We start from the raw sequence: 26,542 nt of genomic DNA, 5'->3' as shown, positions 1-26,542 counted from the left end.
AGGAAGGATGGGCGGGATTGAGAGAGGTGGTGGAGGGAGGAGGAGCGCGGGGGGAGCTTGGTGAGAGTCAGGGTGCGGATGCGGGTGGACATGGTTCCTTTTCTGTCTGCTGGAGTGAGGAGAGATTTATTGCGGGTTGCTGGTTTATTGAATCGGTGGATGGAGAATTGGTGGATGGAATTGAGTTCAGTGATTAGATTAAGCAACGTTGAGGATGATTCCAGAGTCCAGACGAAGGAATGATGATGACATGTAACATGTGACATGACATAACCTCCGGGGGGGAGCTCTCACGTGCCTGTCTACTCTCTACTACGTCCACAGAAAACAACAACTCAAAACATCCTTCTATGTAAGTTATGTAAATCAATTGACTCTATCTATCATGTAAATTCTTCATGTAGTAAACCGCAACCCCCCATTCGCACACACCACACTCCCCGTACACCACCCCGCATCCTCGGAGCACAACATCCCCACCACGCCGGCCACCTCGGCCGTGAACCCGGGCCGCCGGCCGCCCATTTTCTCCTTGATGAGTTGCTTCTGCTCCTCCGTCAACTGGCCCACCAGCGGATCGTCCTCGACCATCTTGCTCCCCGGCGTGTTATCCTGGAACCCCTGCATCTGCCGCCAGAACGCCTCGCCCGTGGCGAAGTACATGTCCCCGATGACGGGGCCGGGGTTGACGGCGTTGACGGTCGCGACGTCGGCCAGCTCGCGCGCCCAGGTGCGCGTCATGGCCTCCAGCGCCGCTTTGGTGCCGCCGTACACGCTCTGGCCGGTGAACCCCAGCGCCGACGAGATGGAGGAGATGTTGACGATGCGGCCGCTGCGCGGGGGGGAGCGGGGCAGGTAGGGGGCGATGGCCTGGGTGAGGAGGAGCGGGGCGAGGACGTTGATCGTGTAGTGCCAGTTGAAGTAGTCGGCGTCAATGGCGCCTTTGGTCGCGTCGTTGAGGAAGCGGTCCTTGCTGACGCCGGCGTTGTTGATGAGAATGTCGATCGTCAGTTGCTGCTGCGTAGAGGAGGAGGAGAACTCGGCCTTGGCGACGCTGAGGATGCGCTCGATGGCCGGCGCCGGGTCGGACAGGTCGGCTTGCACGGGCACGCAGCGGATCGAGTGCTCGCGCGCCAGCTGCGTGCAGAGGGACTCGGTGCGCGCCCGCGACGAGTCCGAGGTGTAGTTGAGGAGCAGGGAGCAGCCTTTGCGCGCGAGGTTGTGCGCGATCGCTTCGCCGATGCCTGGGTCGGGGTTAGTTGGTTGCGTGTCTCGTACTTGATGTAGCAGGTTGCCTACCCCGCGATCCGCCGGTGATGATGGCGAGTTTGCCTGCGAGAATGCCAGACATTTTGGGTGCTGTCGGAATGCGTAAGGGGAGGGAGGTGGAGGGGACTCGGGAGAAAGTCAAGACTGTGTCTGTCGGCAGCAATTGATATACTTCCCCCCGGATAATTATTGTTGATCAGCTGGATGCTTGAGATCTCCACTTGCGTTGCGACTCGCTGAGTACTAAGTATACACCGGGAAATTCCCCAATCGGGCACACTCCGGCGGCACGTCTCCATCCATCCATCCATACCTCAATTTAGTTACAATAAATCCACTCAACAACAGCAAACCCATACACTCACTCCACCAGACTACACAGTAAGCTCAACCCAGTTTTACCCCCTTGAACCTCCTCGCATTCTCCTCGATCGCCCTCTCCACCGGCAACCGCTCCATACTACTCGCCCCAAAGAACCCATGCACGCCTTTCACCCTCGACAAAACATACTGCGCATCCTCCGGGCTGGCCACCGGGCCCCCATGACACAGCACAATGACCTCCTCGTTGATTTTGGTCACTGCATCCCTCACCTCCTGGATGACGTGAACACTCTCATCCAACGATAGACTGGTCTGCGCCCCGATCGTCCCGGAAGTCGTGAGCCCCAGATGCACGACGATCACGTCGGCGCCCGCGCGCGCCATGCGCTCGCCCTCGTCGACGGTAAACACGTACGGCGTCGTCACCAGGTCCAGCTCGTGCGCCAGCCGGATCATCTCGACCTCGCGCTCGTACCCCATCCCCGTTTCCTCGAGGTTGGCCCGGAACTTGCCGTCGATCAGCCCGACCGTCGGGAAGTTCTGGACCCCGACGAAGCCCAGCGAGCGCAGCTGCTGCAGGAAGGGCCGCATGTCGCGGAAGGGGTCGGTGCCGCACACCCCGGCGAGCACGGGGGTGTTTTCCACGATGGGGAGGACTTCGGAGGCCTGGTGCATTGTTATTTTATTGGTGGGAAAGGGGGTAGGCAAGGCAAGGCGGGCGGGCGACCTACCATGTCAACCACCACCTCGTTGGCATCGGAGTAGGGCATCATGCCCGCCAGAGAGCCCCGGCCGGCCATGCGGAAGCGGCCCGAGTTGTAGACCAGGATGAGGTCGGCGCCGCCTTTTTCGATGAATTTGGCGGAGAGCCCGATTCCTGTTTGACGGGGGATTAGTCGCTGTTTGGATGCGGGGTGTTAATGGGGGGTACCAGCTCCGGCTCCGACAATGATGGAGCCATCGGCGATGGTCTTGCGCAAACGCGCGAGCACTTCTTGTCGGTTTGTTGGGCGCATTTTGTTGGATGTTCGTTTGAGCGAGGGAAATTGGTTTGCAGACAAACGGGGGTTGAAAGAGATTGGGAGGGGTAGAGGATGAATAAAAGAGGAGTTGAGAGGAGAGGAGGGGCAAACAACATCATCGTGCATATCCTCCTCTTCATGCATCATTCCTCCACCCCACCTCAGCCCTCATCCGAACATCTTATTTAATCAGACACAACAACAACCACCACCATTTGTGCAATGATCATGCGCTCATAACTTCATCAATCAGCACAAGAAATCCAAGCAAAATGACAGACCACCCCACCATCCTCCTAATCGGCACCTGCGACACCAAATGGGCGGAACTGCAACACACGCGCCAGCAACTGCTCTCATCCCCCGTCCACCCCAGCCCATCCGTGATCCTCCTCGACATCGGGCGCGAGCCTTCTCATCATGAGGAAATCACCATCCCCCACCCCTCCCTCCCCTCCCCGTGCGACATCGACATCAAGAACGACGACCACGAACCCAAAGACTGGGCCTCGCTGCCGCGCCAATCCTACCTCGAAGCCGCCACCGCGCGCACCCGGCGCACCATCGCCCACCTACGCGCCCTCAACCAGCTGCACGGCATCCTCGCCCTCGGCGGCAGCTGCGGCACCACCGTCGCGACAGCGGCAATGCGCGCCGCCTGCCCCCTCGGCTTCCCGAAGGTGATGGTCTCCACCATGGCCAGCGGGGACATCGGGCCCTACGTCGAGGAAACCGACCTGACCATGATGTACAGCGTCGTCGACATCGCCGGCACCAATTCGATCCTCACCAGGATTCTGGACAATGCTGCGGCGGCCGCCGCCGCGATGGCCGCCGTGCAGTTCCGGCGCGAGCAGCAGCAGCACCACCATAACCACCACCGGCACCCCCAAGACAACCCAGCCGCCGCCCCAGAGCTCCAACGGGCCGCCCCGCCCAAACGCATCGGGATCACCATGTTCGGCGTGACCACCCCCTGCGTCACCGCGATCCAATCCCTGCTGGCCGCCTCCCCCACCGCCACGGAAGTATTCATCTTCCACGCCACGGGCGCCGGCGGGAAAGCCATGGAGCGGTTGGTCCGCGAAGGCGGGCTGGACGCCGTGATCGATCTGACCACTTCCGAGGTGGTCGATGAGCTGGTCGGCGGGGTGCTCTCCGCTGGACCGGAGCGGTTGGACGCCGCGACGGCAGCGGGCATTCCGCAGGTGGTCAGTGTGGGCGCCTGCGATATGGTCAACTATGGCCCGCCGGGGACGGTGCCGGAGCGGTTTCGGGGAAGGCGGATCTGGGAGCATAATCCTACTGTTACGCTGGTGCGGACGTCCCCTGCAGAGAATGAGGAGGTGGGGGCGTTTATGGTGGGGAAGTTGAGGAGGGCCAAGGTGCCGGAGAAGGTAGTGGTCGTGCTGCCGACGCGCGGGTTGAGTATGTTGGATGTGGAAGGGGGCGTGTATTGGGATCCGGAGGCGGATGGGGTGCTGTTTCGCACGGTGGAGGAGGGGTTGAAGGGGTCTGGGGTGGAGGTGGTCAGGCGGGAGGAGGAGATCAATGATCCGGCGTTTGCGAGGGGGTTGGTGGAGGGGTTGGGGAGGGTGATGGGTTGTCGGTTGGTTTGATCTTGTAGTCGGGGAGTGTTTTCGGGGGTTGTCGTTTGGTATGCAAGCAGCAGGCCTGGAGGTGCAAATGACAGCTGTAGTGCTTAGTGCTATGGGCATGGGCATGTCGATGATCCAGCTGATGGGCAATATATCCGTGGGTAGTACTATGATATTCATGATCGACTGTCAAGCAGATTAAGTTATTCTTGACTCATTCTGGCTAGAAGAAGTATACCAGTATCTTCTCTCTCCAACCCACTGAATAGATACCGAACCGAACACAATTCCTGTGGAATCCAGTTCCAGTCCTTCGCATATCCCCGAAGCAGGCGAGTTTATTACCCACACGAACAACAAGCGCGATATGGGCGCAGAGCATTCCCATTTCTGTTTCCCGCTTTCGTCATTCCTCCCATCCCATGTGGTCCGTCGGCCGCATTAAGGACAGCGGGGTGGCTGTTTGATGGCAAAATGGTCGTCGTCGGCTCGAGGGTCGGCGAATGTCAATGCTGGGGTGGTTCATCATGAGAGAAAGAAAGTGGTCGCCCAGCTGCTTCTGTCCGTCTAGGACACCTGCAGAGGTTAGATCTGCGAGGTTGGAAGTAGGGCTCAACACATCACATTCAAGAAACTATGATTTTCATCTATTCCTGTCCAACAGGGCCACATGGGGAGTATATCATGGTTCCATCGGGCATGGCCATGACTTCGCATGCCTGTATGTTGCCTTTATAGCTGACATAACATAACAGTGGGTGTTGTGTTACCCACGGGATTTTCCTTTCTGGGTACCGGCAGCGCCCAAGAGTTTATCATATTAAAGGTTTTGCCAACCTGATATTCGATAAAGTATTTTTTTTTGCCGCATCTGTTTGTCATGCCCGCCATCGCCATCGATGCATTGTGAGCTGGAAGATCGATACAGCACACATAGCCTTGAAAACATTTCGAACGGGCCGGAAGCCCCTGGGACGACGTCGGGAGGGCTCTTTTGGCGTCGGACAAACCCCTTCTCCACGGCTTATAATACTACTTGGTAGGCTACCATCTCCACGATTCCTGCTCGCCCCAATATCGACCCCTCCGGCATCAAGCACAGCACCGCAGTCATCGGGATCTGGTGCGACATCTCTATCTGTCGAAGCGCCACCTACGAGATGAATGGAGATGAATCACCGGTGAACCAGCCTTGGGGTGATGCCTACACAAGATTAGACTGGCATGTTGGGAGTCGGCCTGTTGAGTGGACGAGTGGACGAGTGGACGCGTCGCCGTGACCGAAGGCGCTCTCCACAACCGCCACTTCCTCCCACATTCGCTCACCATCATTATACTTCGTCTTGCTCCGGAGACCGACGTCGGATTGACGTGGCTCCACCCTCAGAGTTCTGTCTTGCCCATCCTCTAGTCCACATGGCCTCCCACTGGCCCTCCGATGCAAACGGGTGCTGACAATGGTCAGGGTTTCCAGGGTACAATCAATTGGAATGAATTAGGTCCACGACCCGGTGAACCAGATGATCAATCAAGGCTTACACGCATACCGGACTGCACTACTGTTCTCCAACCGTTCTAACAAGGCTTTGCAGGAAGCATTGACGTGTGATCTTGGGGAGGAGGTCGAAATTGTGCGGGGATGGGTTGTTCTCTGCCTACAATACACGCTCGATATATCAATACCCTCGGTAACTCCGTTTCCTCGCATAGCATTTGGAAAACCATATTCCGGGGCATCGAGCTTAGCCCCCATTTCTTGTCGCAGATAATGTCCGAGTCAAAAGCGTCACTTCGAAGCAGTCAGTCGGGATACTCTCAAGACTCTTCTGACTCGCTCCCGTCCAATCCCCAACTGCTGCGCCGGATCCCCCGACCATCCCCACCATCACTTACAAAGACCACTCTATCCCAGACCCGACTCTCCTTTAGGCGTCGTGTTTCCAGTCTACAAGAACACCACCAGGCGCACTCCTCGGAAAATGGCAGTCGAAGCAACCCGCCTCAGCGTTCGCAGCCCAGCGAGCAGGACGGGCATCGTGGCGAGGGGTTGCAGACCAGGATAGAAGGACCTAGTTTCGACGGCATGGTAAGATATCTCCCGTTCATCTGGGATGAGATGCAGGCTTCGATGCGCGATGATAGGCAGAAAATTGCTTCCCTGCAACGGGAGCTGGAAGTGGAGCGGGGAAAGAACCTGCAGCTCCAAGCACAGCTGGCCGATTCCAAGAATTCGACCGCGCTGGAACTCCGAGCACTTCGAGAAAAGAATAAAAGCCTTGAGGACCAGACCAGAGAACTTCGGACCAACTTGAAGGACTTGAAGAATGTGGAAATGGCCTTGACGGAGGCAGAGATGGAAAGGAAAAGGCTGCAAGCGGAGGCAGTGCTTCTGCAAGACCAGGTGGCCAAACATAACGACCTGAGGTCCAGACATGACGTGCTGAGTGCCGAACACGATGACTTGCTTTCCAAGAATGACGATCTGCAAAAGAGAATCGCCGACGTTGAGGAATGGGAAATCTCGGCGACGAATGCAGCCAGTGCGGAGAGAGAAAAAAGCGCAGAACTTCAGCAACAGAAAGATAGCTTAGACGAAGACTTGCAAAATGCAAGGCAAAGAGTCCAAAGGTTGACCGAAGAGAAGGCGGGCCTTGCGCAAGACAAGGAAATGGCCAGTTTGCTTGCAAGCAACCTCAATCTACTTGGAGCACAGATCGCCCACCTGCAGCAGATCGCCGAGACCCTCAGCAATCGACAAATTTCAATAGTTGAGGACAAGGCCGGACTTCCAGCCCAGGCCAATGAGGCGTCATCGGCGTTTGCGACCTCGAGCCTTCAGTGTATGAACGAGAGCCTCGAGCGATCGGCAGTGCGGGATGAAAAAGCTTGCCACGAAGCGAAGATACTGCCAATCCTGTTGGGAATCCAGGACAGCACGAGCTCAAATCAAGAGCGGCTGCAAGAACTTGCCTCTACTCTGGACCGAAGAATCCAAGATGACTTTGCCAACAACCTTTGCCAGCGTGTTGACTCGATCTTCGAATGCCGTCTTGGATCACTCGAGTCTAAGATGGATGAGACGAAAGATCACACTCAGGTACTGAACGCATTGAACAACCTCGAAGGCAAGCTCGATAGCCTATATTCCATGTCGATAGTGGAGAGAGTCGAGGCTTTGGAGAAACAAGTGTCAAGTCTTGGGGAAAAGTCGTCTCAGCGAGCCGACATGGAGGCCCCCCGCCCACCATTTGATTCTGAAGCCTGCCTTTGGGTCAGTATCCCTTGGAGTGACATGCCGACCGTGGAAAAGATCTTTGCCCAGTGTCAGCAGTGCGCGGCAGGTGACATCGCATCCCCCGTCATCGCGGAGACAGTAGAGATCCCCAGTCCAGAACTCCGACCCAGTGCGCCCCAATGCGAAGTTTCCGGCAGAGCAGCTCAGCTTTTTTGGCTACCACGTGGGAAAGTGTAAGTCTGATGGTCACAAGTGCATATCTTCAGGAAAGACGCTGACTGATTCGAAATCCTTCTTAGCGCTGTCAAGGATGATGGTCATTGGAATGAGTTGGGCCTGGAGTACCCCGGAAAGGTCATTCAGCTGATTCACAAAGCTCTAGCTTTGTGATGCGATAAGGGGCCCAATCAAGGGTGACAGAGTCCTATTGGGCTAATTTATAGAGAGATAATGACTGTTGATGAAGATAGTCCGTTCCCCAGCAAGAGTCCTGATCCTGATTAGTCTATCTATGTAACCACTGGCCTGGTACCTGCTGCCTGCCTTCATGATGTGGATCAAACATGGAAATGGAACTGGAAGGGCTGTGAGAGGCTGCTCCAGTTACCCACTGAGAAGAAATACCAGTGTTCCTGTAATGCTGTCGAGAAATCGTATTAAATAGGACATGCTTTGAGGTCGCGTCCCACGTTTAGTCAGCTGGGGCAGGAGCAACGGAGGAGTCTCTTCAATAATGAAACCATGATCAAACTACAGAGCCGTGTAGAAAAAGTCATTGAACCGCACTAATCCTCCGGGTTGGGATCGATGTATTGACTTGGAAAATAAAAATATTATACGTTATACTGCTTGGGAATAGCCCAGCAGTACTTGTCCTTTGATAAACAACGACCTTTGAAGGATTTCTAAGGCCTAATCTCACTGTAGTTACTGTGTTTAATTTTACCGAGTATATTTCTGATAGAGTAACTTCTACTATGTCTAGCTTTTATAGTTTACGACTTTAGGCTATATTTATATTATATATGCAAGAAATCATCACACTCAGTACACACGACGACAATTGGTGCTTTTTAATGGCTTGCTCTTACACCCCTCCGTCTAAGAGTCTATATTCGGAATTTCTGGCCGCGGAGTTAACGGACCAGAGAGACCACGACGGCGTTTAAGAAACGCAATCTCCGTCTGAGGAATGGCATCATGGACGAATGACTTACTATTACTAATTGAGGCTTCTTGGTCTTCGATCCATACGAGGGGGATGACTACCTACCTAGTACCCACCCGGCAAACGCAGCTTCCAAGCGCAGCAGCTCTCTCACCTCATCCTCTTACCCCCGGCTCTACCTACAACTGCGGGTTCCTTTGGAGAACGACCATGTCGGCCCAAGATCCCTCCCTGGCAAACTGGCCTGCGGTGGCTAGCTATGTCTCGACGCGCAAGGACACGTACCCGTTCATCGATCCGGCTCACGCCGACCTGGCGGGCAAGTCGGTCCTGATCACGGGGGCCTCCAAGGGCATCGGCAAGGCGGCCGCGATCCGCTTTGCCATGGCGGGCTGCTCGACGATCCTGCTGCTCGCGCGGTCGGACCTGAGCGAGGTGGAGACGGCCGTCCACCACGCGGCCATGAAGGCCCACCGGCCCCGGCCATTCGTGCGGTCCCTGAAGGCAGACGTGACCTCGGAAGACTCGGTGCGCGCGGCCGCCTCGACCGCGGCCGAGTGGCTCGGCGGCGGCGGGCTCGATGTCCTGATCAACAACGCGGGCTACCTGGAGGAGTGGAAGCCCCTGGCCGACTCGGAGCCGAGCGAGTGGTGGCGGACCTGGGAGGTCAACATCAAGGGCACCTATCTCGCGGCCCACTTCTTCGTTCCGCTGCTGCTCCGGTCGCCGACGAAGACGGTCATCAACATCAGCAGCGGGGGGGCCCATGTCATGTTTCCGGGGGCGTCGGCCTACCAGACCACCAAATTCGCCCTCTGCCGCCTCACCGAGTTCATGGACGCAGAATACCACCGGCAGGGGCTGATCGCCATCGCGCTCCATCCGGGTGCCGTCATGACTGAGCTGGCCATGAACATGCCCCCGGAGCGGCAATCCGTCCTGACCGACACCCCGGAGCTGGCCGCGGACACGCTGGTCTGGCTCGTCCGCGAGCGGCGCGACTGGCTGGCCGGCCGATTTGCCTCGGTGAGCTGGGACATGGAGGAGCTGGAGCAGAAGCAGCAGGACGTTCTCCAAAGAGACTTGTTCAAGTTTCGCGTGGTGGTTTGAGTGTCGGACGGCATGATCCCCAGCCTGCCTCATCTTTATCCCAGTAACCGTAACAACATCAATGAGTGTACCGAGCTAGCTGAGCCGTAGGCTGCGAGACATCTAGATGTTGGCGCAGTCTATCTGACATGAGCAGGCTTGGATTATCTTGTATGCTTTCCTGTCGGTACCCCTGTGCTCTCACCCTCTTCAATCCCAAGTATACTGTACCTCAACAGAAGTAGACAAATATGCGCTATGCGCCAAGTACTGTACAATCATGAACCCCGGGAATCAAGAGAAAAGCGATCAGGTACCGAGATGTACAATACAGTCCAATCGCACCAACCCCAAGAAAAGAAACAAGATACAAACCTGTCCACTTCAAGAAGACCCCTTCGACTGCCCCTCCCCTGCCCCCATAAGATGCCTCTCGGACCCTCCTCCCCGTCCTCCTCCGTACCTACCTAGGGCCCGACCACCAAACCCCAACACCCGCATCCCAGGCCGATTTTTATACCGCCCAATGCCATCCCGCACCTCATCCCACAGCACGCCGCTGTTCACCGACAGAAACCCAAATTCGCACTGCCCTCCAAACTGCCCTCCCCCCCCCAAAAAAAAGAGAAGGGTGGGCACACCTAAAAACCACCTCCCGCGTCTTGGACCCCAGCGTGGCCCAGCATTTCCGGCCCGCCAGGCGCCGAAGGAACTCCTGCAGGAGACCCGGGTGGTGGTGGCAGCGGCGCACGCGGCGCCAGTCCTCGTCGGCCGTCGGATACGGCCCTTGCGGGTGGTGGTGATGGTTGGGTTGAGGAGGTGGTAGGTTTGCAGAGGGGGGGCTTGTTCTTTCTTCTCCCCGTAAGGGAAATAAAGAGGGGGTGGATGGGTGAAGAGAAGGGAGGTAGGTAGAGGTAGAGGTTCTAATGGTCTTTGGATGGGGGTGAAGGATGGATGGTAGGGAGTGGGGATATAGTAGGGTTTTTATGGTGTTGGGTTCGTTGCTGTGGTTGTTTAGTGTCTGAGTGGTAGGTCGAGATGCATGCCTGTACTTACTTAGGTAAGTTCATTGCGGGCTCGGATCAGTAACTTGGCTGGATGACGGGTTATGAATCGCATTATGTAATCTAGCACATTGCTACCTCCGAACTCAGACATAAGTATGAATGAGACAAAATATTAACAAGATTCTCAAGCAACCCCTGAGTCTCTCTTATACCAGATTTACTCAGGAATCCTGTTTCCGTCCCTTCCACCGAACACAAGCAGCCCCCAAAAGGGCCCCACTCATCAATAGGATCTCACTGACGGTCTTGTGGAGAATGATGCATGGGACTTTATAGGACTTGTGGTTGAAAGTTGGGCTCACTGCTCTCTGTCTCAAGAGTCAAGAGTACTAGAAGTGGGCAAGTACGGTGATGCTAGGCGCACAACCCGATCACAGTCACTGCATGCAAACAAACTCATATTATTTATCTTTATGGTATAAAACAACCCAATCAAACCCCCATGCCACTTTTATTCTTGCCGTTGAAGACAATGCTTTTGAGCCCCATTGTTAAAAAAAGACCCCTTTTATTTGTTTCGTAACATCGTGACCATGTTGAAAAACTCTAGCCGTTCAGGGTATACCGAAATCAATGCCGAACAGGTGTGTATGCGGTGGACACAAATCAAGGAAAACGCTTAGTAGCGGTAGTGGTCGGCCTTGAAGGGACCGGTGACCTCCAGACCAAGGTACTCGGCCTGGACGGGGGTGAGCTTGGAGAGCTTGCCGTTGACGTGCTCCAAGTGGAGGAGAGCGACCTGCTCGTCCAAAACCTTGGGCAGGACGTAGACGCCGACGGGCTTGCGGCCGGTGGTGCCGAACTCGACGTACTTCTGGCCGAAGGCAACGTCCTCGGCCTTGAAGAGAGCGATCTGGGCAAGGACCTGGTTGGAGAAAGAGCAGGACATGACGAAGGAAGAGTGGCCGGTGGCACAGCCCAGGTTGACGAGACGGCCCTCGGCGAGGAGGATGATGTGGTTGCCGCTGGGCATCTCGTAGCGGTCGACCTGGGGCTTGATGTTCTGGACGGACTTGGCATTGGCCTTCAACCAGGCGACGTCGATCTCAATGTCGAAGTGACCGATGTCTGAGCAGTTAGCACCGTCTCAAGAGAGAATGAGGCAGAGAACTTACTGCAAACAATGGCGTCGTTGCGCATAACCTCGAAGTGCTTGCCAACAAGGATGTCACGGCAGCCGGTGGTCGTGACGAAGATCTGACCCTGGGGAGCAGCCTCCTCCATGGTGGTGACCTGGTAGCCCTGGACGGCAGCCTGGAGGGCGTTGATGGGGTCGATCTCAGTAACGATGACGCGGGCACCCATGCTGCGGAGAGCATCGGCACAGCCCTTACCGACATCACCGAAACCGGCGACGACGGCGACCTTACCGGCGATCATGACATCGGTGGCACGCTTGATACCGTCGACGAGGGACTCGCGGCAGCCGTACAGGTTGTCGAACTTGGACTTGGTGACGGAGTCGTTGACATTGATGGCGGGGACGAGGAGCTTGCCCTCCTTGAGCATGCGGTACAGGTGGTGGACACCGGTGGTGGTCTCCTCGGACAGACCGTAGCAGTCCTTGAGCTGCTCGGGGTACTTCTCGTGGACGAGGGAGGTCAAGTCACCACCGTCGTCGAGGATGAGGTTGAGCTTCTTGCCATCCTTGAAGGAGACGAGCTGCTGCTCCAAGCACCAGTTGTACTCCTCCTCGGTCTCACCCTTCCAGGCGAAGCTAGCGGGTTGTTAGCGTGGGGACCGCCGGGACGGAGAGAATTCAGTGTCAGCTTACACAGGGACACCGGCGGCGGCAATGGCGGCGGCGGCGTGGTCCTGAGTGGAGAAGATGTTGCAGCTGGACCAGGTGACCTCAGCACCGAGGGCAACGAGGGTCTCGATGAGGACGGCAGTCTGGATGGCTGGGCAGGGTTAGCAGCTGGTTGGGAAAAAGTCACCGAAGCGGAACATACTCATGTGCAAGCAACCAGCGATGCGGGCACCGGCGAGGGGCTGGTCCTCAGCGTATCTGCGGCGGATGGCCATGAGACCGGGCATCTCAATCTCGGCGAGCTCGATCTCGCGGCGACCGAAGGCGGCCAACGACTAGAAGATTATCAGGAGGTGATTGTCAATGATTGATGAGGCAACACGTACGATGTCGGCGACCTTGAACTTCTGAGCGGGGGCAGCCATTGTGATGTGTAAGGAAGACTAGGATGGAGGATTAGCAACAAACACGGAGTTGGATGATGGACGATGAAGAGAATGTCCAGGACAACCTACTGAAAGGATGGGGATAGAAAAAGGGGGAGAGAGATAAGAAAGAGAAATGGGGGAGTAAGAGAAGAGGGGAATCAGGAAGAGAAATAAGTTTGGTGGTGCTGGGCGGGGCTGAGCCCAACTTGGGTCCGGAGTAACTGTATTGCCGGTCTCGCCGAATCTGCCTACACTACGGAGTACATACAGTACACTCCTACACTACACTACCATTGAGCCTAACTACGTAGTAACTTACTCGTAACTATTTACTGGACTACTGGACTACTGGACTACTGGACTACCCTCTTCCCCTCCACAACCAAACCCCCACCCAACCACTCGCCCCTCATCTCATGTCTGCGTTGTCCGAAACCTCCGAACTTGGACGGACATGCAGCTGGATCAGCCTGCGATCTGCTCCGACCCCCGCCAGCGATTGGCCTGATGTCCGCCGAAAAAGAGGGGGAGCTAGTCCAATTTGCACAGTAGCGCCCTCATCCACTGACAATGCCCTCTTCAGGTCGAATTCCCAAATCCTCCGGGTGAACATATCAGGATCGGATCTTGGGCCCCGTGGGATTGGCGAGTTCGGGGGGTTGAACCTTAGCTCCAAAATTTCCACCGCCAATTCGCCGAACGCAAGGGTAAAGGTTAACGTGCACTTGGCACTTCGGATCTCCGGCGGTGGGGATGGAACTGCAACACAACCCCATACTTAACTGTCGAGATTTTTGTTCACAGCGGATCGGTCATATGTAGTGAATGCGATCCGATGCTTAGATTCTGTCGAAGATATCTTTTGTTTCTTCTTGCATTTGGTGACTTGCAGGTGAGAGCATCATTGCAGTACTTACTACATACTATACTACTAGTAGCCATCCCAATGTCCCCGACACTGCCTTCGGATGTACCGCACAGTAGATCTATGCAATGGCAACACCCCTTCGAGCCTTGCTTCGTCGTAGTGGTAAATTTGTCTGCTGGCATGGACCTTTCTTTCTTCGATCATAATCCCATCTATCCCAGCCATCTCCATTTCTACGGCCAGTATGAAGCTACTTGCAATTTCAACCCTCTGCTCCCTGGTGCTCGCCTCCGCCGTGCCCCTCGCCACCAAATCCACGGCCCTCGGAGTCGCCCTCGCAGCAGCGCAGAAGTCATGTCAAACGCCCGGAGGAATTCAGATCGCGAATCTCGCCTGTCGGAATACCGTACGTTTGTTCTAGACCCTCAACAACGGGTGAATGATGCATGGATAAGGATAAGGCTGATCAGTTAGTGCATTGCACAAGGCGGAGGCTGGACCGGAGGGTTCTGCGATGACCAGGAGTAAGCTCCTATGGACTGTCTGTCCGTCGTCGGCGATCGTGTTGAGGCTAACTATATCTGATGCTAGGATCTGTCACTGTACCTTTCACAGCCCAGATAATGATGACGGTGGGGACGATGAGAATGAGCAAGCGGAACATAGGGAAGCTTCGGCAGCATGACTAGATGGGGAGAATGACACAGAATACATTCATTGCGTTGCTTCCCTATTGCCAATTTGCCTATAGAAGGCGTCCGTTCTTGCAGTCTACAATTTCATCGCATCATCACTTAAGAAACTACACGACCTCCACAATTTTGGCTCAGGATCTCGCAAACCAGCGCTAGACACCATCGTTGAACCGATAGAAATTCATCCATCTCTGCGAATTGTCAGTAAGGCCCTAGTCTAAGCAACCAACCGGAACACCCACCTTATCGTACGGCTTCGACGAATCGCAGAACCGGATATCCGTCGCCAGACGGATGACATTATCCGGGTCATTATTGACGGTCGAGGCGTGGATCTAGACCGGACGATCAGCATGCCCTGCGGAGCCCACCAAGCATCGACGACGGCAACAACGTACCATATGGGGCTTATGTAGGACGACGTCCCCGGCTTCGTACGCCGCGACCAGCCAGCGACGACCGTGTTCCTTAGCGAACTCGGCCGGCGCATCCGACAGCAGTGCGTTGGCGGTCATGTTCGAGTTGAAGGCCGACCGGGCCTCTTCGTCCGACAGCCCCGCCTGCTTGGCCTTGACTGTGAAGTCGTCCTCGATCTTTCTGCCCACCGAATCACCTTTGCACAGTGGAGTAGCAGTTAGCAAGCCCGTTGCACCCACCTGCCAAAGAAGATGACATACTATCTTCCAGATAAATCAACCCTCCGCCGTTGATCTTCACATCGCCGATCGGCACCCAGGCCGTGACACTGGTAGGCTCCCCGTGGCGAATGAAGATCTGATCGTAGTGCACGCCGATGGGCTTGGTGCCCGGGGTGTTGTTGCGCAGCAGGGTGCGCTTGAAGGTGAGGGTGTTGGCGCCCCAGCCGGTGAAGTTGGCGACGTAGGCGTACAGGGCGGGGTGATTGCAGAGCTGGTCGACGTACCAGTCCTTGTAGTGGGCCTCGATGGCGCGGTCGACGAACTCGGCCGCGCTGTCGCCGCCGGGCCGCCCGTTGCCCGCGACGCTGGCCGCCCCGATGCCCGGGAAGTCGTCCGCCGACTTGCTCGGGTTGAAGATCCCCTCCACCGGGTCCGACCCTTCCTTCAGCACCCCGGTCGGCGCCAGGTAGGCGAAGTACCGGCGCCGGGTCTCGAGCACGTCCGCCCGCGGGATCACCTGCTTTAGGAAGAGGTAGCCGTCGGCCTCGTAGCGCTGCCGGAGTTCCTCCAGGGGCAGGTTGGGGTCGGACGGCCGCAGGAGGGCGGCGTTCGAGCTGGTGAGGGGGCCGTCGCTGACGGTGATGGTTTCCTGGAGGACTCCGACCATGGTGGTGTTGTTGAGTGGTTGAGGGTCACACCGATAGACTGTACAGCTAGATACTAGTCAGCTGCAGTCAGTCTGGGGTGAAGCGGTCCCCTTTGCGTTGGTCTGGAGGGGGGCTTTATATAGAGAGGATTGCCCCGCGCCACGTCCCCATCATGACGCACGACGAACGAATGAATAAGAAAGCATCGCAGTGCACCAGTGCAGCTTCCCCCGCATTCTGATGGGCGATAAGGCGGCCCTACCGGGTCTTTCATCCATCCAGAAGCCAAACATCACTCGGGGACTGGTGTCTTCTCGTATCGGATCATCCGAACCGACGCAACCGAGGGCAATTTTCCCCACATCCCGCGTGGAAAATCTCTCTTTTCGGCCGCCGTCCCTGGACTGCTCCTCCAATAGGAGGGTCTGGATTGTGGCGGGCGCGGGGAATACACCTTCTTTCAGCCACGAGTGGACGCTGTGTGCATAAGTGCGAACAACAACGACCAGGGTACTCCGCAAGTCGCATTAAATTGGTCCGCTAACCTACGCCGTATACATCTGTATGCGCACAGGAACCTCTCACTTCCAACGCAATGCCATACTGCGCTGTACATCACTGAACATCGGGTATATTATGAATACTCTATCGACTCGAAACCCACCCGCTCAAACGCATCATTTAACAAAAAGCACCACCCATTCAGAACACCCCCACTGCCCGGAACCAGTAGCACCATGAATCACCAAATCCTCTTTTAACCAATTCCACCGACTCCCCCATCAGTTCTCATCCACCCACTCCCCAAACTCCCACCCCGCAACCCCCTCCCCAACCGTCAACCGCACCGTCGAGAACTCAATCGACTCATACATCTCCCTCGCCGCGCCGCGAGCCTTCTTATGCCATGGCCCCAACCCGCCGAGCCGCGCATCCTCCCGACTTCGCCAGATGCCTGTCCCCGTCACTTTGATTAGCCTCACCCTCCCGTAACGAGTCCTCACATGCTGTGCCAACACCACAGGGGGAGAAGAAAACTCACAAGTCGCCAGATTTCTATGACTGGCATCCTTACTCCCGAACCAATACTTCAACAGCCCCCCGCTGGCCATCGCCTCCTGATGCGAATGCGCATCCAGCAGATGCAGCCGCTCGGCGTCGACGTCGGCGCGCAGTCGCGAGCGGAAGGTGACTACGTAGAAGCTCTGCGCGGGCCACGACGTTGCCTCATCTTCGGCCTGAGAGTCGAGGGCAAGCTGCCGTAACAGCTCGAACACGGAGGCCCAGTTGAAGGACTCGGTGTAGGGCGCGGTGGCGTAGTCGGGCCGCGTGGGCTGCAGGATGGTGAGGGCCTGCGCGAGGAGCTGGTTCGCGCGGTCCAGGGTGCGGAGGTCGAGGAGGTGGCCCGGCTGGTTGTAGGGGGAGACGATGAGGTGGGTGTCTGTTGGGAGCGCTGCTGCCACTGTTTCTGTCTGATGTAGTGAGAAGCGCAATTGCAGGGCGGCGGCGGCGTGGAATCGGAGGGCGTCGAAGTCGGTGGTGATGAGGCTGTGGTGGTGGAGTGGGAGTGGGAGGGGAGGCTTCCCTGTCCCTGCTGTCGGGAGTAAAGCCCGTGCCTCTTCTTCTTCCACGGACTCGGTGTCGGAGGTGGGATAGAGCGGTCTGCCTATTTGGGGGGCCATTGTTCTCAGGTGCCCAGTGCCCTGGCTTCGGGGTGATCGCCTGTGGTTTGATGTATGGGATGGGACTGCCGCGATGCTGACGGACAAAGGAAGGATGCAACGAACGCTTGAAGGGATTGGATTAGATTGGATTGGATTGGGAGAAGGAGAAAAGAAGAAAAAGAGAACGACAAGACATGGAATAAATCTACCTTCTGCTCCAGTTCCCTATGGTCCGTCCCACTGCCCCCCCGTTCCCATGGGGGGAGATTCCTCCAAAAGCACGCAATATGCCGACAACTCCAGCCGGCAATCACGAAAAAAAAAAAAGGTCCACATAATTCCCCGTGAGTTGAACAAGACCCTCCTCCTCGCCCCCCCGTTCTCCCCGATATGATCGTCGGCTAGTTTCACGCTTAATATTCTATAGTTACCCTTGATTCCCCAGGATCATACGGCTTGATATAGTGTAGTGCACTTCTACACTGTAGTCCTTAAAACATCGTCAAAAAGTAACATCCGGTTAGGGCTAGGGATCTCCCTTTCCCGCGGCGGACAGTCGCACGTTTTGCCGCCAGCAATGGCGACATTTCCCATCTCCTGCAGAAAAAATTTTAAACTTCATCCCTGTCCCAAGAAATCTCAAACACCAAGTTTCCATCGGTTGAACTGTCACGAACAAATTTTCTAGTCTTGCGCCACCACCAAGCGTGTGGGGCCCTGTCTTGTTGTTTGCTCTGCGAATCGGCAAGCCAGGCAATTTCACCATCGTCCGTCGGATCCATGGCTACCTAGTATTCAGTCGGTGGTTTGCGCCACGGGATCGGAACCGACGACCAATCAGTAACTTACTGAATACTGTCCAGACGGTAGATTCCTTTGTTGGGTTCTAGAATGAAATAAAAAAGGTAAAAAAAAAGTGATTTCGGAAGATGAGACTGCCAAGTCTTGTTTCTTTTTCTTTATGGGACTTTATCATACAGAATTTCTTCGATTGGTATCATGCAGGGCTGCCTAGTCTTTTGAAACGCCGGTAAAATGCTCGTGATCACAAATAAGCAAATAAAGGAAAAAGCCAAAGCAATGTCGCGGAAAAGGTTCTACCGCTTCAGCGGCGGTGGAGGCGGCGCCATCTTGCCGTCGCCGGTGTCGATCTTCTTCTTCGGAGGCATGGCCGGGACCTTGAACCCTCCGTTCTGGCCTTGTGATGAAGAGGGGTTGCCAGGAGTCTGCTGCCCGCCAACCTGAGTGAAGGTTCCGGACTTGAACCACCGGTCTTCCTCCGCCTTGCGCTTGCGGTTCAACTCGGCCTGCACCTTGGGATCAACCAGCTCCAATCCTTGCACCGGCGTGAAAGCGATGGTACTGGCCGTGCCGGCGGATCCACCCAAGGAGGTACCGATACCAGAAGCCCGGAGACCCCTGGCCTGGAGGACACTGGCAGTGCCGCTGGTGCCGGGTCCTCCACCAAAGGCACGTAGAGAGGTCGAGGTACCGCTGACGGGAGTCGCCGTGCCCCATCCCTTGTTGTTTTTGCTGAGCTTGGCCCGGGTCCTCTGATCGATCTGCGTGGCGCGGATGCGGCCGTCGTTCTGCTGGCCAAGCATTCCCAGTCCGACCGTTCCTTCTCCCGTGCCATACCCCACCTCTGCTTCTTCCTTGCCGAAGGCAACCCGGTTCTGCGCTTTGCGGAGCTCCGTCATCGCGACGGCCTCCTTCGCCTTGCGGGCCCGTCGACCGCCGCGCTTGCGGGAGGGCTTGTCGTCTGGCGCGGGAAGCGCCTTGGCTCCCGAGTTGGGCGCGGGCTCCGTCAGCTTCTCCAACCGCTGGAAGCACTGCTGCTTGAGCTCCTCGCCGAGGGAGCCGTCGGGGCTGTAGTTCGAGACGTCGGCGCGCGTGGCGAGCACCATCTTGGCCGACACGATGCGGATCGCCTGCCGCTTGAGGTCGTTCGGGATCTCTGAGATGATGGGTGAATTGTAGAGGAAGCCCTGGGCCCGGATGCCGTGATTCGTAGCAAATCCCAATCCTTCCTTTCTCTTCGAGCCCTGCGCCCCGAGGTTGCAGGCGGGGATCTTGGCCAGCTCGCGTAGACCACCCGTCTGGTTGAGGAACTGCGCCGCCGTCTCCGGGCCGATCAGCGCCGCCAGGTTGGGCGCGATCTGGCTCATGCGCGACTGGATGCTCTCCGTCAGCGCGGTGCGCTCCCGGTCGAGCTTCAAGATCCGCTCGCACGTATCCAGCACCGCCTTCAGCTCCGACTCGGTCATCTCCCGGCCTCGCGTCGTCGTGCCCTCCACCGCCACGACCATCAAGGACGGGCCGTCCAGGACGGACCGCAGCGGCACGCCGACCATGTTATCGGCGGAAGTCGACAGCGCTTTGATGTCGTTGAGCGGGCCGTTCTGGAGAATCGCCACCGTCTTGGCGTAGTCAAGCGGCGTCGTGACGAGCGTCTCGAGCTCGGGGAATCGGATCGAGTAGTGATCGCGCAGGACCTTGTGTAGGCGGGTCAGTTCGTCTTGGGTCGACAGCGCGACGTCGAACTCGTTGGTGATCTCGGGCGCCGCTGGCTGAGCGAGCTGCTCCTCGTCCACCACCATGTTGTCATCGTCATCGCCATTTCCGTCATCCAGGCCATCTCCGACCTGGAGATCCTCGTCGTCGTCCTCAAAGTCTCGAAGAAGGTCCTCGACGTTCGACATGATGAAACCTGCTGTGAGTTGTGATTAATGAATAGACTGAGCCGAACTTGGAGATGGCCGACATTTTGCCCAGAGACGCCGCTGACCGCCTAGTGACTAAGCAGCATAGCTGCTGGGCTTCGTGTAGCGCCACGGACCAAAAGCGCAGGGCTTCCGAATTTGGGTCGGGCGGACAAGTCTCAATCTCCCCGACATCATCAAACCGCGCAGGTGTTGCTTGCTTGGGCACACTGTGAAGATTCTGGGAGAGCTGCTTCGTTGTCGAGATCAGTCCTACAAGAGTCCACGCATATCTTTCTCAGAACCCGTCTTTCACCCAATTCCAGTGATCCCACTTGACAGCTGAGCAGCGGCTCGCGCACACCGGCCGGGGTCCAACGCCCGATAACCACCAACCCCCGACAACACAACAACCTTATACCCTCTTTTCCACCTCACCACCCTCCCTAAGACACAATGGAAGCCTCACGCGGCCCACCGCGGGTCAAGAACAAGGCCGCGGCGCCGGTGCAGATCTCCGCGGAGCAGCTGCTCCGCGAGGCGGTCGACCGGCAGGAGCCGGCGCTGCAGGCGCCGACGCAGCGGTTCGCGGACCTGGAGGAGCTGCACGAGTACCAGGGGCGCAAGCGCAAGGAGTTCGAGGACTATGTGCGGCGCAACCGGATCAACATGAACAACTGGATGCGGTACGCGGCGTGGGAGCTGGAGCAGAAGGAGTTCCGGCGGGCGCGGTCGATCTTCGAGCGGGCGCTGGACGTGCAGCCGACCTCGGTGGTGCTATGGATCCGGTACATCGAATCCGAAATGCGCAACCGCAACATCAACCATGCGCGCAACCTGCTGGACCGCGCCGTTACCATCCTGCCCCGCGTCGACAAGCTGTGGTACAAGTATGTCTACATGGAGGAGACCCTGGGCAACATCCCCGGCACCCGGCAGGTGTTCGAGCGCTGGATGTCGTGGGAGCCCGAGGAGGGCGCCTGGAGTGCCTACATCAAGCTGGAGAAGCGGTACAACGAGTTCGAGCGCGCGCGGGCCATCTTCCAGCGCTTCACAATCGTGCACCCGGAGCCCCGCAACTGGATCAAGTGGGCGCGGTTCGAGGAGGAGTACGGGACGAGTGACCTGGTCCGCGAGGTGTATGGGATCGCCATCGAGACGCTCGGGGAGGATTTCATGGATGAGAAGCTGTTCATTGCCTACGCCAAGTTCGAGGCCAAGCTGAAGGAGTATGAGCGCGCCCGGGCGATCTACAAGTACGCGCTGGACCGGTTGCCGCGGTCCAAGTCGATGGCGCTGCACAAGGCGTACACGACGTTCGAGAAGCAGTTCGGGGACCGCGAGGGCGTGGAGGATGTCATTCTGTCGAAACGCAGGGTGCAGTATGAGGAGCAGCTGAAGGAGAACGCGCGCAACTACGACGTATGGTTCGACTTTGCGCGGCTGGAGGAGACGTCGGGCGACCCGGACCGGGTGCGCGACATCTACGAGCGCGCCATCGCGCAGATCCCCCCCTCGCAGGAGAAGCGGCACTGGCGGCGGTATATCTACCTGTGGATTTTCTACGCGATCTGGGAGGAGATGGAGGCCAAGGACGCCGGGCGGGCGCGGCAGATCTACAACGAGTGTCTGAAGCTCATCCCCCACAAGCGGTTCACCTTCGCCAAGATCTGGCTCCTGAAGGCGCAGTTCGAGATCCGCCAGATGGACCTACCGGCCGCCCGCAAGGCACTGGGCCAGGCGCTGGGCATGTGCCCCAAGGACAAGCTCTTCCGGGGCTACATCGACCTGGAGCGGCAGCTGTTCGAGTTCGTGCGGTGCCGGACGCTGTTCGAGAAACAGATCGAGTGGAACCCGTCCAACAGCCAGTCGTGGATCAAGTACGCCGAGCTGGAGCGCGGGCTGGACGACACGGAGCGCGCGCGCGCCATCTACGAGCTGGGCATCGAGCAGCCGACCCTCGACATGCCGGAGCTGGTGTGGAAGTCCTACATCGACTTCGAGGAGTACGAGGGCGAGTACGACCGCGTGCGCTCCCTGTACGAGCGTCTGCTGGAGAAGACCGACCACGTCAAAGTGTGGATCAACTACGCCCGGTTCGAGATCAACGTGCCGGACGAGGAGGAGGAAGAAGAAGACGAGGAGGAGGAGCGGCCGGTCAGCGACGAGGCCAAGCGACGTGCCCGGGCGATCTTCACCCGCGCACACAAGGTGTTCAAGGACAAGGAACTCAAAGAAGAGGTTAGTTGTTCTCACCCGGTAACGTTGACAATCAAACTAACCACCCCCATCCCCAAGCGTGTGGAACTCCTCAACGCCTGGCGCTCGTTCGAGCACACGCACGGCTCCCCCGAGGACATCGACAAGATCGAGAAACAGATGCCGCGCCGCGTCAAGAAGCGGCGCAAGCTCGACGACGACCGCTACGAGGAATACATGGACTACGTCTTCCCCGCGGACGACCAGTCGGCCGCCAACCTGTCCAAGCTGCTGCAGAAAGCACACCAATGGAAGCAGCAACAGGCCGGGGGTGCGTAGGTGTGGGAAGTAGATGTACGTACATAGCATTAATCATGAATGGATTTGCAGCGTTGCACTTTCATCACCATATCCTAGCCTCCGTAGATGTTAAGGTTGCAATAGCTACGGTAGAAAGAAGCAGCAAATTTCCGTCCTTCCCGCCTTGTTGACTTGATACATAATCCATCAGATGAATCCGAATATTCAACAATCGGGACGATGGCGCATCTGGGAGCGCGTCAGACTGAAGCATCAACTTCGGCCAGTACATCTGTAATCTGAAGGTGGCCGGTTCAAGCCCGGCTCGTCCCATTCTGTTTTTTTTTTTTGTTTTTAAGTGGGCTGTGTGGGGCCCGGTAAGCTAAGTTCAATCGAAACGGGTGGAACCTCGCCACCATCGCGATTCTTTCTTCGCTGCTAATCCTTTTGCCACTCGCTGGATCCTACAGAGTATCTTGCGTCATTGGAAGCTTCTCTTTCATGTGTAGATTCTGTCCTTCAGCTCAGCTCGGGAGCTGGGTTCGTGGTTTGGGTTGACGTTGACGTTGACGTTCCCGGGGCTCCGGCTATTTTGCGGTGGCTGTGATATATTATATACTCATAGTAGCGTAGAGTGAGGCAATGAATCTCAAGAACAGTATACGTATGCCGTACCCGAGAATCAGAATTGAAGACACAAATAAATGAAACCTAATCTATCATTATCTCTATCTTCTATGCACCGAGACAAAAAAACAAAAGGGTGAGATTTTTCTATGCTCGTCTTTCGTAACTCAATCCCGCATGACGCATCACATATCCGAAAGCCAGATGGCAGAAATCGTATCAACACGAGTCCAAAAATGTATATAAAAAGCCAACGCTCGCAAATAACCGAATTAAATGCCCTCTTATCATTTTCACCGTCTTCTAAAGTACCAAGGTATATATAAGGGTATGCAAGAACTTCTCGTTCAGTCCACATACTTCGGCAAGGTCTTGAGGATGCCGTCGCGGTCGATCTCCTCCATGGCCTGGGTGATTTGCTTCAGAAAGCGCTCGTCGCTGCGCAGATCGTCGCCGAAGAGGGTCTTGATGCTCAGCAGCTCGTGGGGCTTGGTGCCGCCGGCGCGGGCCTTGGCCTGCAGCTCGTCGCGCATGGGGTCGTCGACGGGGAAGCGGTTGCCGGCGTCGTCGACGCCGTTGACGTAGCGGAACCAGGCGGCGGCGACGAAGCACAGGCGGCGGAAGGGGGCCTTGACCCAGATGGCCTCGGCGATGGAGGGCATGATGAACTGGGGGATCTTGCCGGAGGCGTTGAGGCAGATGCGCGGCAGCTGGTCCATGATGGTGGGATTCTCGAAGCGGCCCATGAGGGTGCGGCAGTACTCATCGATGTCGACGCCGGGGATGTCGGGCAGCAGGGGTTTCACCTCGTCCTGCATCATCTGCCAGACGAACTTGTTGAAGGTCGGGTTCTCCATCACCTCGTGCACGTACTGGAAGCCTGCCAGCTGGCCCGGGTAGCCCAGGGCGGAGTGGCTGCCGTTCAGCAGGCGCAGCTTGTGCTTCTCGAACTGTTCGACGTCGTGGACGTTCTTGACGACCTGCACGCCGACCTTCTCGAAGGGCGGGCGGCCGTCGGCGAACTGGTCCTCGATGACCCACTGCATGAACGGCTCGGTGACGACGGGCCAGCTGTCCTCGATGCCGAACTTGTCGGCGAGCGCCGTCTTGTCGGCGGCCGAGGTCTGCGGGGTGATGCGGTCGACCATGGCGTTGGGGAAGCCGCCCTGCGTGGCGATCCACTCGGCGAGCGTCGGGTTCTTCAGCCGCGCGAACGACTCCAGCATGTGGCGCGTGATGGAGCCGTTCTTCTGCATGTTGTCGCACGACATGACGGTGAACGGCTTCAGGCCCTGCTGGTGGCGGCGGGCCAGCGCCGCATACAGGAAGCCGAAGGTGGTGCGCGGGGCGGTCTCGTGGGCCGGGTCGAGGTCGTACTGGATGTCCGGGTGCTCACTCTGCAGCTCGTGCGTGTTCTCGTTGTAGTAGTAGCCGCTCTCGGTGATGGTCAGCGAGACGATGTGCGTGTCCGGGTGCGCCATCTTGGCGATGACCGCCTCGCGGTCGTCCGGCGCGAACAGGTACGAGTTGATGGCGCCCACGACGTGCGCGAAGCTCCCCTTGGCCGACCGCTCGATCACCGTGTACAGGTGGTCCTGCGACCCCAGGGCGTCGCGCATCGCCGCGTCAAACGGCTGCAGTCCCACGCCGCAGATGGCGTAGTTCTTCTCCCCGTGCTTCTGCATCAGCTGGTCGACGTACACGGCCAGGTGGGCGCGGTGGAAGCCGCCCACCCCGACGTGGACGATGCCCTCCTTCACGGCATCCCCGCGCTGGTAGGTTGGTACTTGCACCTGGTGCTCGCCGGCAGTGGAGGCAATCTGTGAGAGGTTCTTGTTGCTGAGCTTAAGGGGGGCCATTGTGTGTGTGTGTGAGTGAGTGAGTGTGTGTGCGTGTATGTGTATGGAGGTAGTGGTTGTGGGGAGGCAATTGAGAGGAGATTGAGCAGGAAATGACAAAGGAAGAGAGAGAAAAGGTTTTGGACAGAAAACCAGAATCAGAATCAGAAAAAGGGGAGTGATAAAGTTTGTTGGTCAGGTGGCAGGTGGAAAGGAGAGACAGACTCACGCAGCTTCACCGCCGCTTTTTCTAACTGAGTTGGACAGCATTACATCATGCAATGGCCATCTAGTGGGGAAAAAGCACAGGCAAATAGCAGAGGTGGCGGTGGAGTCGTTTTTGTGGAGGCGGTTATCGAGCTGTTATCGAGGGTTTCTTTGATTGTTGGAGTCTGTGCTTTGCAATCAATAATGAAGCTCCTTGCGTCAGAGCTCCGAAACTCCGAACAATCCAGAACGCTTCTTCCGTGCTTCGGTGAAATTTCTACCCGCCCTGGAGCACTAGATCAGGGTTAAGAATCCAAAGGATAACTTTAAGCATTATCTTATATTAGCATTGCTTAGCACAGCATAAGTCCCGATGCTAGTTAGGGTAAGCCCTGGCCGAGCTCTCTGACTAAGCCATTTGTGCCCGAGGCATACAAAGTCATCCAAGTCAAGTTACTCCGTATGTCTATGTTATTTCTCGATGTCAGTTCACTGAGTTCATTATCACTTCCGCCAGTTTCTTTCTTTCTTTTTTTCTTTTCGAATAGGAACCATGCAAATATATGGCTTCTCCTCAATCTTCCGCAACAGGCTAATGGTGCTTAACCCACCAAGCTATTAGTAGTTATATATCCTAGTAAGACTCCTTCCAGCCCGAGCATAGTCTCGCGCTTCGAGCCGCCTGGATTCTGTAGTTGCTGCCACCTGCCCTACCCCCGACTATATTCCCCAAAAGGGCTAGTATTCAGTTCCAGGTCGTGTGCGGTCAGGTCGGAAACGTGGCTCCTACCTCTCAAGTCACCTACTGTCAGACAATCCTCCGTAAGGCGATTTTCTGTCTACGGCAATTTTGCCAAAACCAAAATCGATCCACTGTACAAGTATCGCCGGGTTACCTCAATATAATTCTAGGGATAATTCGACTAGCTCTGCAGACCAGAATTCTTCCGAACAATGTTGGAATTACCTAAATAGGTCCATTTCTAGGCAGATCCTTGGAGCCAGGTCTATAGATCTACCCAGAGTCACGTGTCTGCTTAAAAATATACTGAAGCGATATCGCAGTATCTCGTTTATAAGTATTAATAGGCCTTGCCCGGTTCAATCGTTACGAGGGAGGTCTTATAGTAATAGTGGATCTGAAGTGGAACAATAACTGCATGCCACATTATCTCTTAGGCGAGACGTGAAGATTGTAGCGATGGCT

At 56.7% G+C, this 26,542-nt stretch overlaps 12 protein-coding genes and 1 non-coding gene across 13 annotated transcripts; 6 read left to right on the top strand and 7 right to left on the bottom strand.

The window, feature by feature from the left end:
* Positions 1-396: 396 nt before the first annotated feature.
* BO95DRAFT_475143 (SDR family NAD(P)-dependent oxidoreductase) lies at positions 397-1,449 on the bottom strand (the record flags this gene model as incomplete). The annotated part of the gene is made up of 2 exons (XM_025589835.1): positions 1,300-1,449; positions 397-1,244 (listed from the first exon to the last, which is right to left on the bottom strand). The coding sequence occupies exons 1-2, from the start codon at positions 1,349-1,351 to the stop codon at positions 397-399; spliced, it is 900 nt and encodes a 299-aa protein (XP_025440197.1). The 5' UTR covers positions 1,352-1,449.
* Positions 1,450-1,487: 38 nt separating this feature from the next.
* BO95DRAFT_445045 (TIM-barrel enzyme family protein) lies at positions 1,488-2,696 on the bottom strand. Its single transcript, XM_025587042.1, has 3 exons — positions 2,525-2,696; positions 2,325-2,470; positions 1,488-2,259 (listed from the first exon to the last, which is right to left on the bottom strand). The coding sequence occupies exons 1-3, from the start codon at positions 2,607-2,609 to the stop codon at positions 1,657-1,659; spliced, it is 834 nt and encodes a 277-aa protein (XP_025440196.1). The 5' UTR covers positions 2,610-2,696; the 3' UTR covers positions 1,488-1,656.
* A 191-nt stretch (positions 2,697-2,887) lies between these two features.
* Positions 2,888-4,234, top strand: BO95DRAFT_368113 (Tm-1-like ATP-binding domain-containing protein; the record flags this gene model as incomplete). Its single annotated transcript, XM_025582812.1, has 1 exon — positions 2,888-4,234. One exon carries the CDS (start codon positions 2,888-2,890, stop codon positions 4,232-4,234), a length of 1,347 nt encoding a protein of 448 aa, XP_025440195.1.
* A 1,747-nt stretch (positions 4,235-5,981) lies between these two features.
* Positions 5,982-7,838, top strand: BO95DRAFT_433873 (uncharacterized protein; the record flags this gene model as incomplete). The annotated part of the gene is made up of 2 exons (XM_025585115.1): positions 5,982-7,681; positions 7,748-7,838. 2 exons carry the CDS (start codon positions 5,982-5,984, stop codon positions 7,836-7,838), a joined length of 1,791 nt encoding a protein of 596 aa, XP_025440194.1.
* A 988-nt stretch (positions 7,839-8,826) lies between these two features.
* Positions 8,827-9,726, top strand: BO95DRAFT_368075 (SDR family oxidoreductase; the record flags this gene model as incomplete). Its single annotated transcript, XM_025582810.1, has 1 exon — positions 8,827-9,726. One exon carries the CDS (start codon positions 8,827-8,829, stop codon positions 9,724-9,726), a length of 900 nt encoding a protein of 299 aa, XP_025440193.1.
* Positions 9,727-11,089: 1,363 nt separating this feature from the next.
* On the bottom strand, positions 11,090-13,096 carry BO95DRAFT_206832 (adenosylhomocysteinase). The gene is made up of 6 exons (XM_025581079.1): positions 13,038-13,096; positions 12,909-12,965; positions 12,725-12,857; positions 12,547-12,673; positions 11,888-12,489; positions 11,090-11,840 (listed from the first exon to the last, which is right to left on the bottom strand). The coding sequence occupies exons 2-6, from the start codon at positions 12,945-12,947 to the stop codon at positions 11,392-11,394; spliced, it is 1,350 nt and encodes a 449-aa protein (XP_025440192.1). The 5' UTR covers positions 12,948-12,965; positions 13,038-13,096; the 3' UTR covers positions 11,090-11,391.
* Positions 13,097-14,062: 966 nt separating this feature from the next.
* BO95DRAFT_465811 (uncharacterized protein) lies at positions 14,063-14,503 on the top strand (the record flags this gene model as incomplete). Its single annotated transcript, XM_025589163.1, has 3 exons — positions 14,063-14,224; positions 14,293-14,342; positions 14,410-14,503. The coding sequence occupies 3 exons, from the start codon at positions 14,063-14,065 to the stop codon at positions 14,501-14,503; spliced, it is 306 nt and encodes a 101-aa protein (XP_025440191.1).
* BO95DRAFT_516298 (uncharacterized protein) lies at positions 14,383-16,070 on the bottom strand. Its single transcript, XM_025591811.1, has 4 exons — positions 15,191-16,070; positions 14,912-15,126; positions 14,756-14,848; positions 14,383-14,704 (listed from the first exon to the last, which is right to left on the bottom strand). Exons 1-4 carry the CDS (start codon positions 15,816-15,818, stop codon positions 14,666-14,668), a joined length of 975 nt encoding a protein of 324 aa, XP_025440190.1. The 5' UTR covers positions 15,819-16,070; the 3' UTR covers positions 14,383-14,665.
* Positions 16,071-16,580: 510 nt separating this feature from the next.
* Positions 16,581-17,480, bottom strand: BO95DRAFT_501526 (uncharacterized protein; the record flags this gene model as incomplete). The annotated part of the gene is made up of 3 exons (XM_025591008.1): positions 16,581-16,753; positions 16,841-17,346; positions 17,434-17,480. The coding sequence occupies 3 exons, from the start codon at positions 17,478-17,480 to the stop codon at positions 16,581-16,583; spliced, it is 726 nt and encodes a 241-aa protein (XP_025440189.1).
* Positions 17,481-18,399: 919 nt separating this feature from the next.
* Positions 18,400-20,180, bottom strand: BO95DRAFT_445040 (U4/U6-U5 snRNP complex subunit PRP31). The gene has a single exon (XM_025587041.1). It carries the CDS (start codon positions 20,162-20,164, stop codon positions 18,560-18,562), a length of 1,605 nt encoding a protein of 534 aa, XP_025440188.1. The 5' UTR covers positions 20,165-20,180; the 3' UTR covers positions 18,400-18,559.
* Positions 20,181-20,827: 647 nt separating this feature from the next.
* Positions 20,828-22,755, top strand: clf1 (putative cell cycle control protein (Cwf4)). Its single transcript, XM_025587040.1, has 2 exons — positions 20,828-22,405; positions 22,463-22,755. The coding sequence occupies exons 1-2, from the start codon at positions 20,834-20,836 to the stop codon at positions 22,700-22,702; spliced, it is 1,812 nt and encodes a 603-aa protein (XP_025440187.1). The 5' UTR covers positions 20,828-20,833; the 3' UTR covers positions 22,703-22,755.
* A 142-nt stretch (positions 22,756-22,897) lies between these two features.
* On the top strand, positions 22,898-22,996 carry BO95DRAFT_t218. Its single transcript has one exon. It is a non-coding gene; the product is annotated as a tRNA-Phe (tRNA).
* A 333-nt stretch (positions 22,997-23,329) lies between these two features.
* Positions 23,330-25,329, bottom strand: BO95DRAFT_445038 (mannitol dehydrogenase family protein). The gene has a single exon (XM_025587039.1). The coding sequence runs from the start codon at positions 25,147-25,149 to the stop codon at positions 23,638-23,640; it is 1,512 nt and encodes a 503-aa protein (XP_025440186.1). The 5' UTR covers positions 25,150-25,329; the 3' UTR covers positions 23,330-23,637.
* Between the last annotated feature and the right edge of the window lie 1,213 nt (positions 25,330-26,542).

The sequence above is a fragment of the Aspergillus brunneoviolaceus genome (genome assembly GCF_003184695.1).
Source record: "Aspergillus brunneoviolaceus CBS 621.78 unplaced genomic scaffold BO95scaffold_52, whole genome shotgun sequence".
NCBI lineage: Eukaryota > Fungi > Ascomycota > Eurotiomycetes > Eurotiales > Aspergillaceae > Aspergillus > Aspergillus brunneoviolaceus.
Note: the sequence above shows the minus strand (reverse complement) of the source record. Positions and strands in the feature narration are given on the sequence as shown.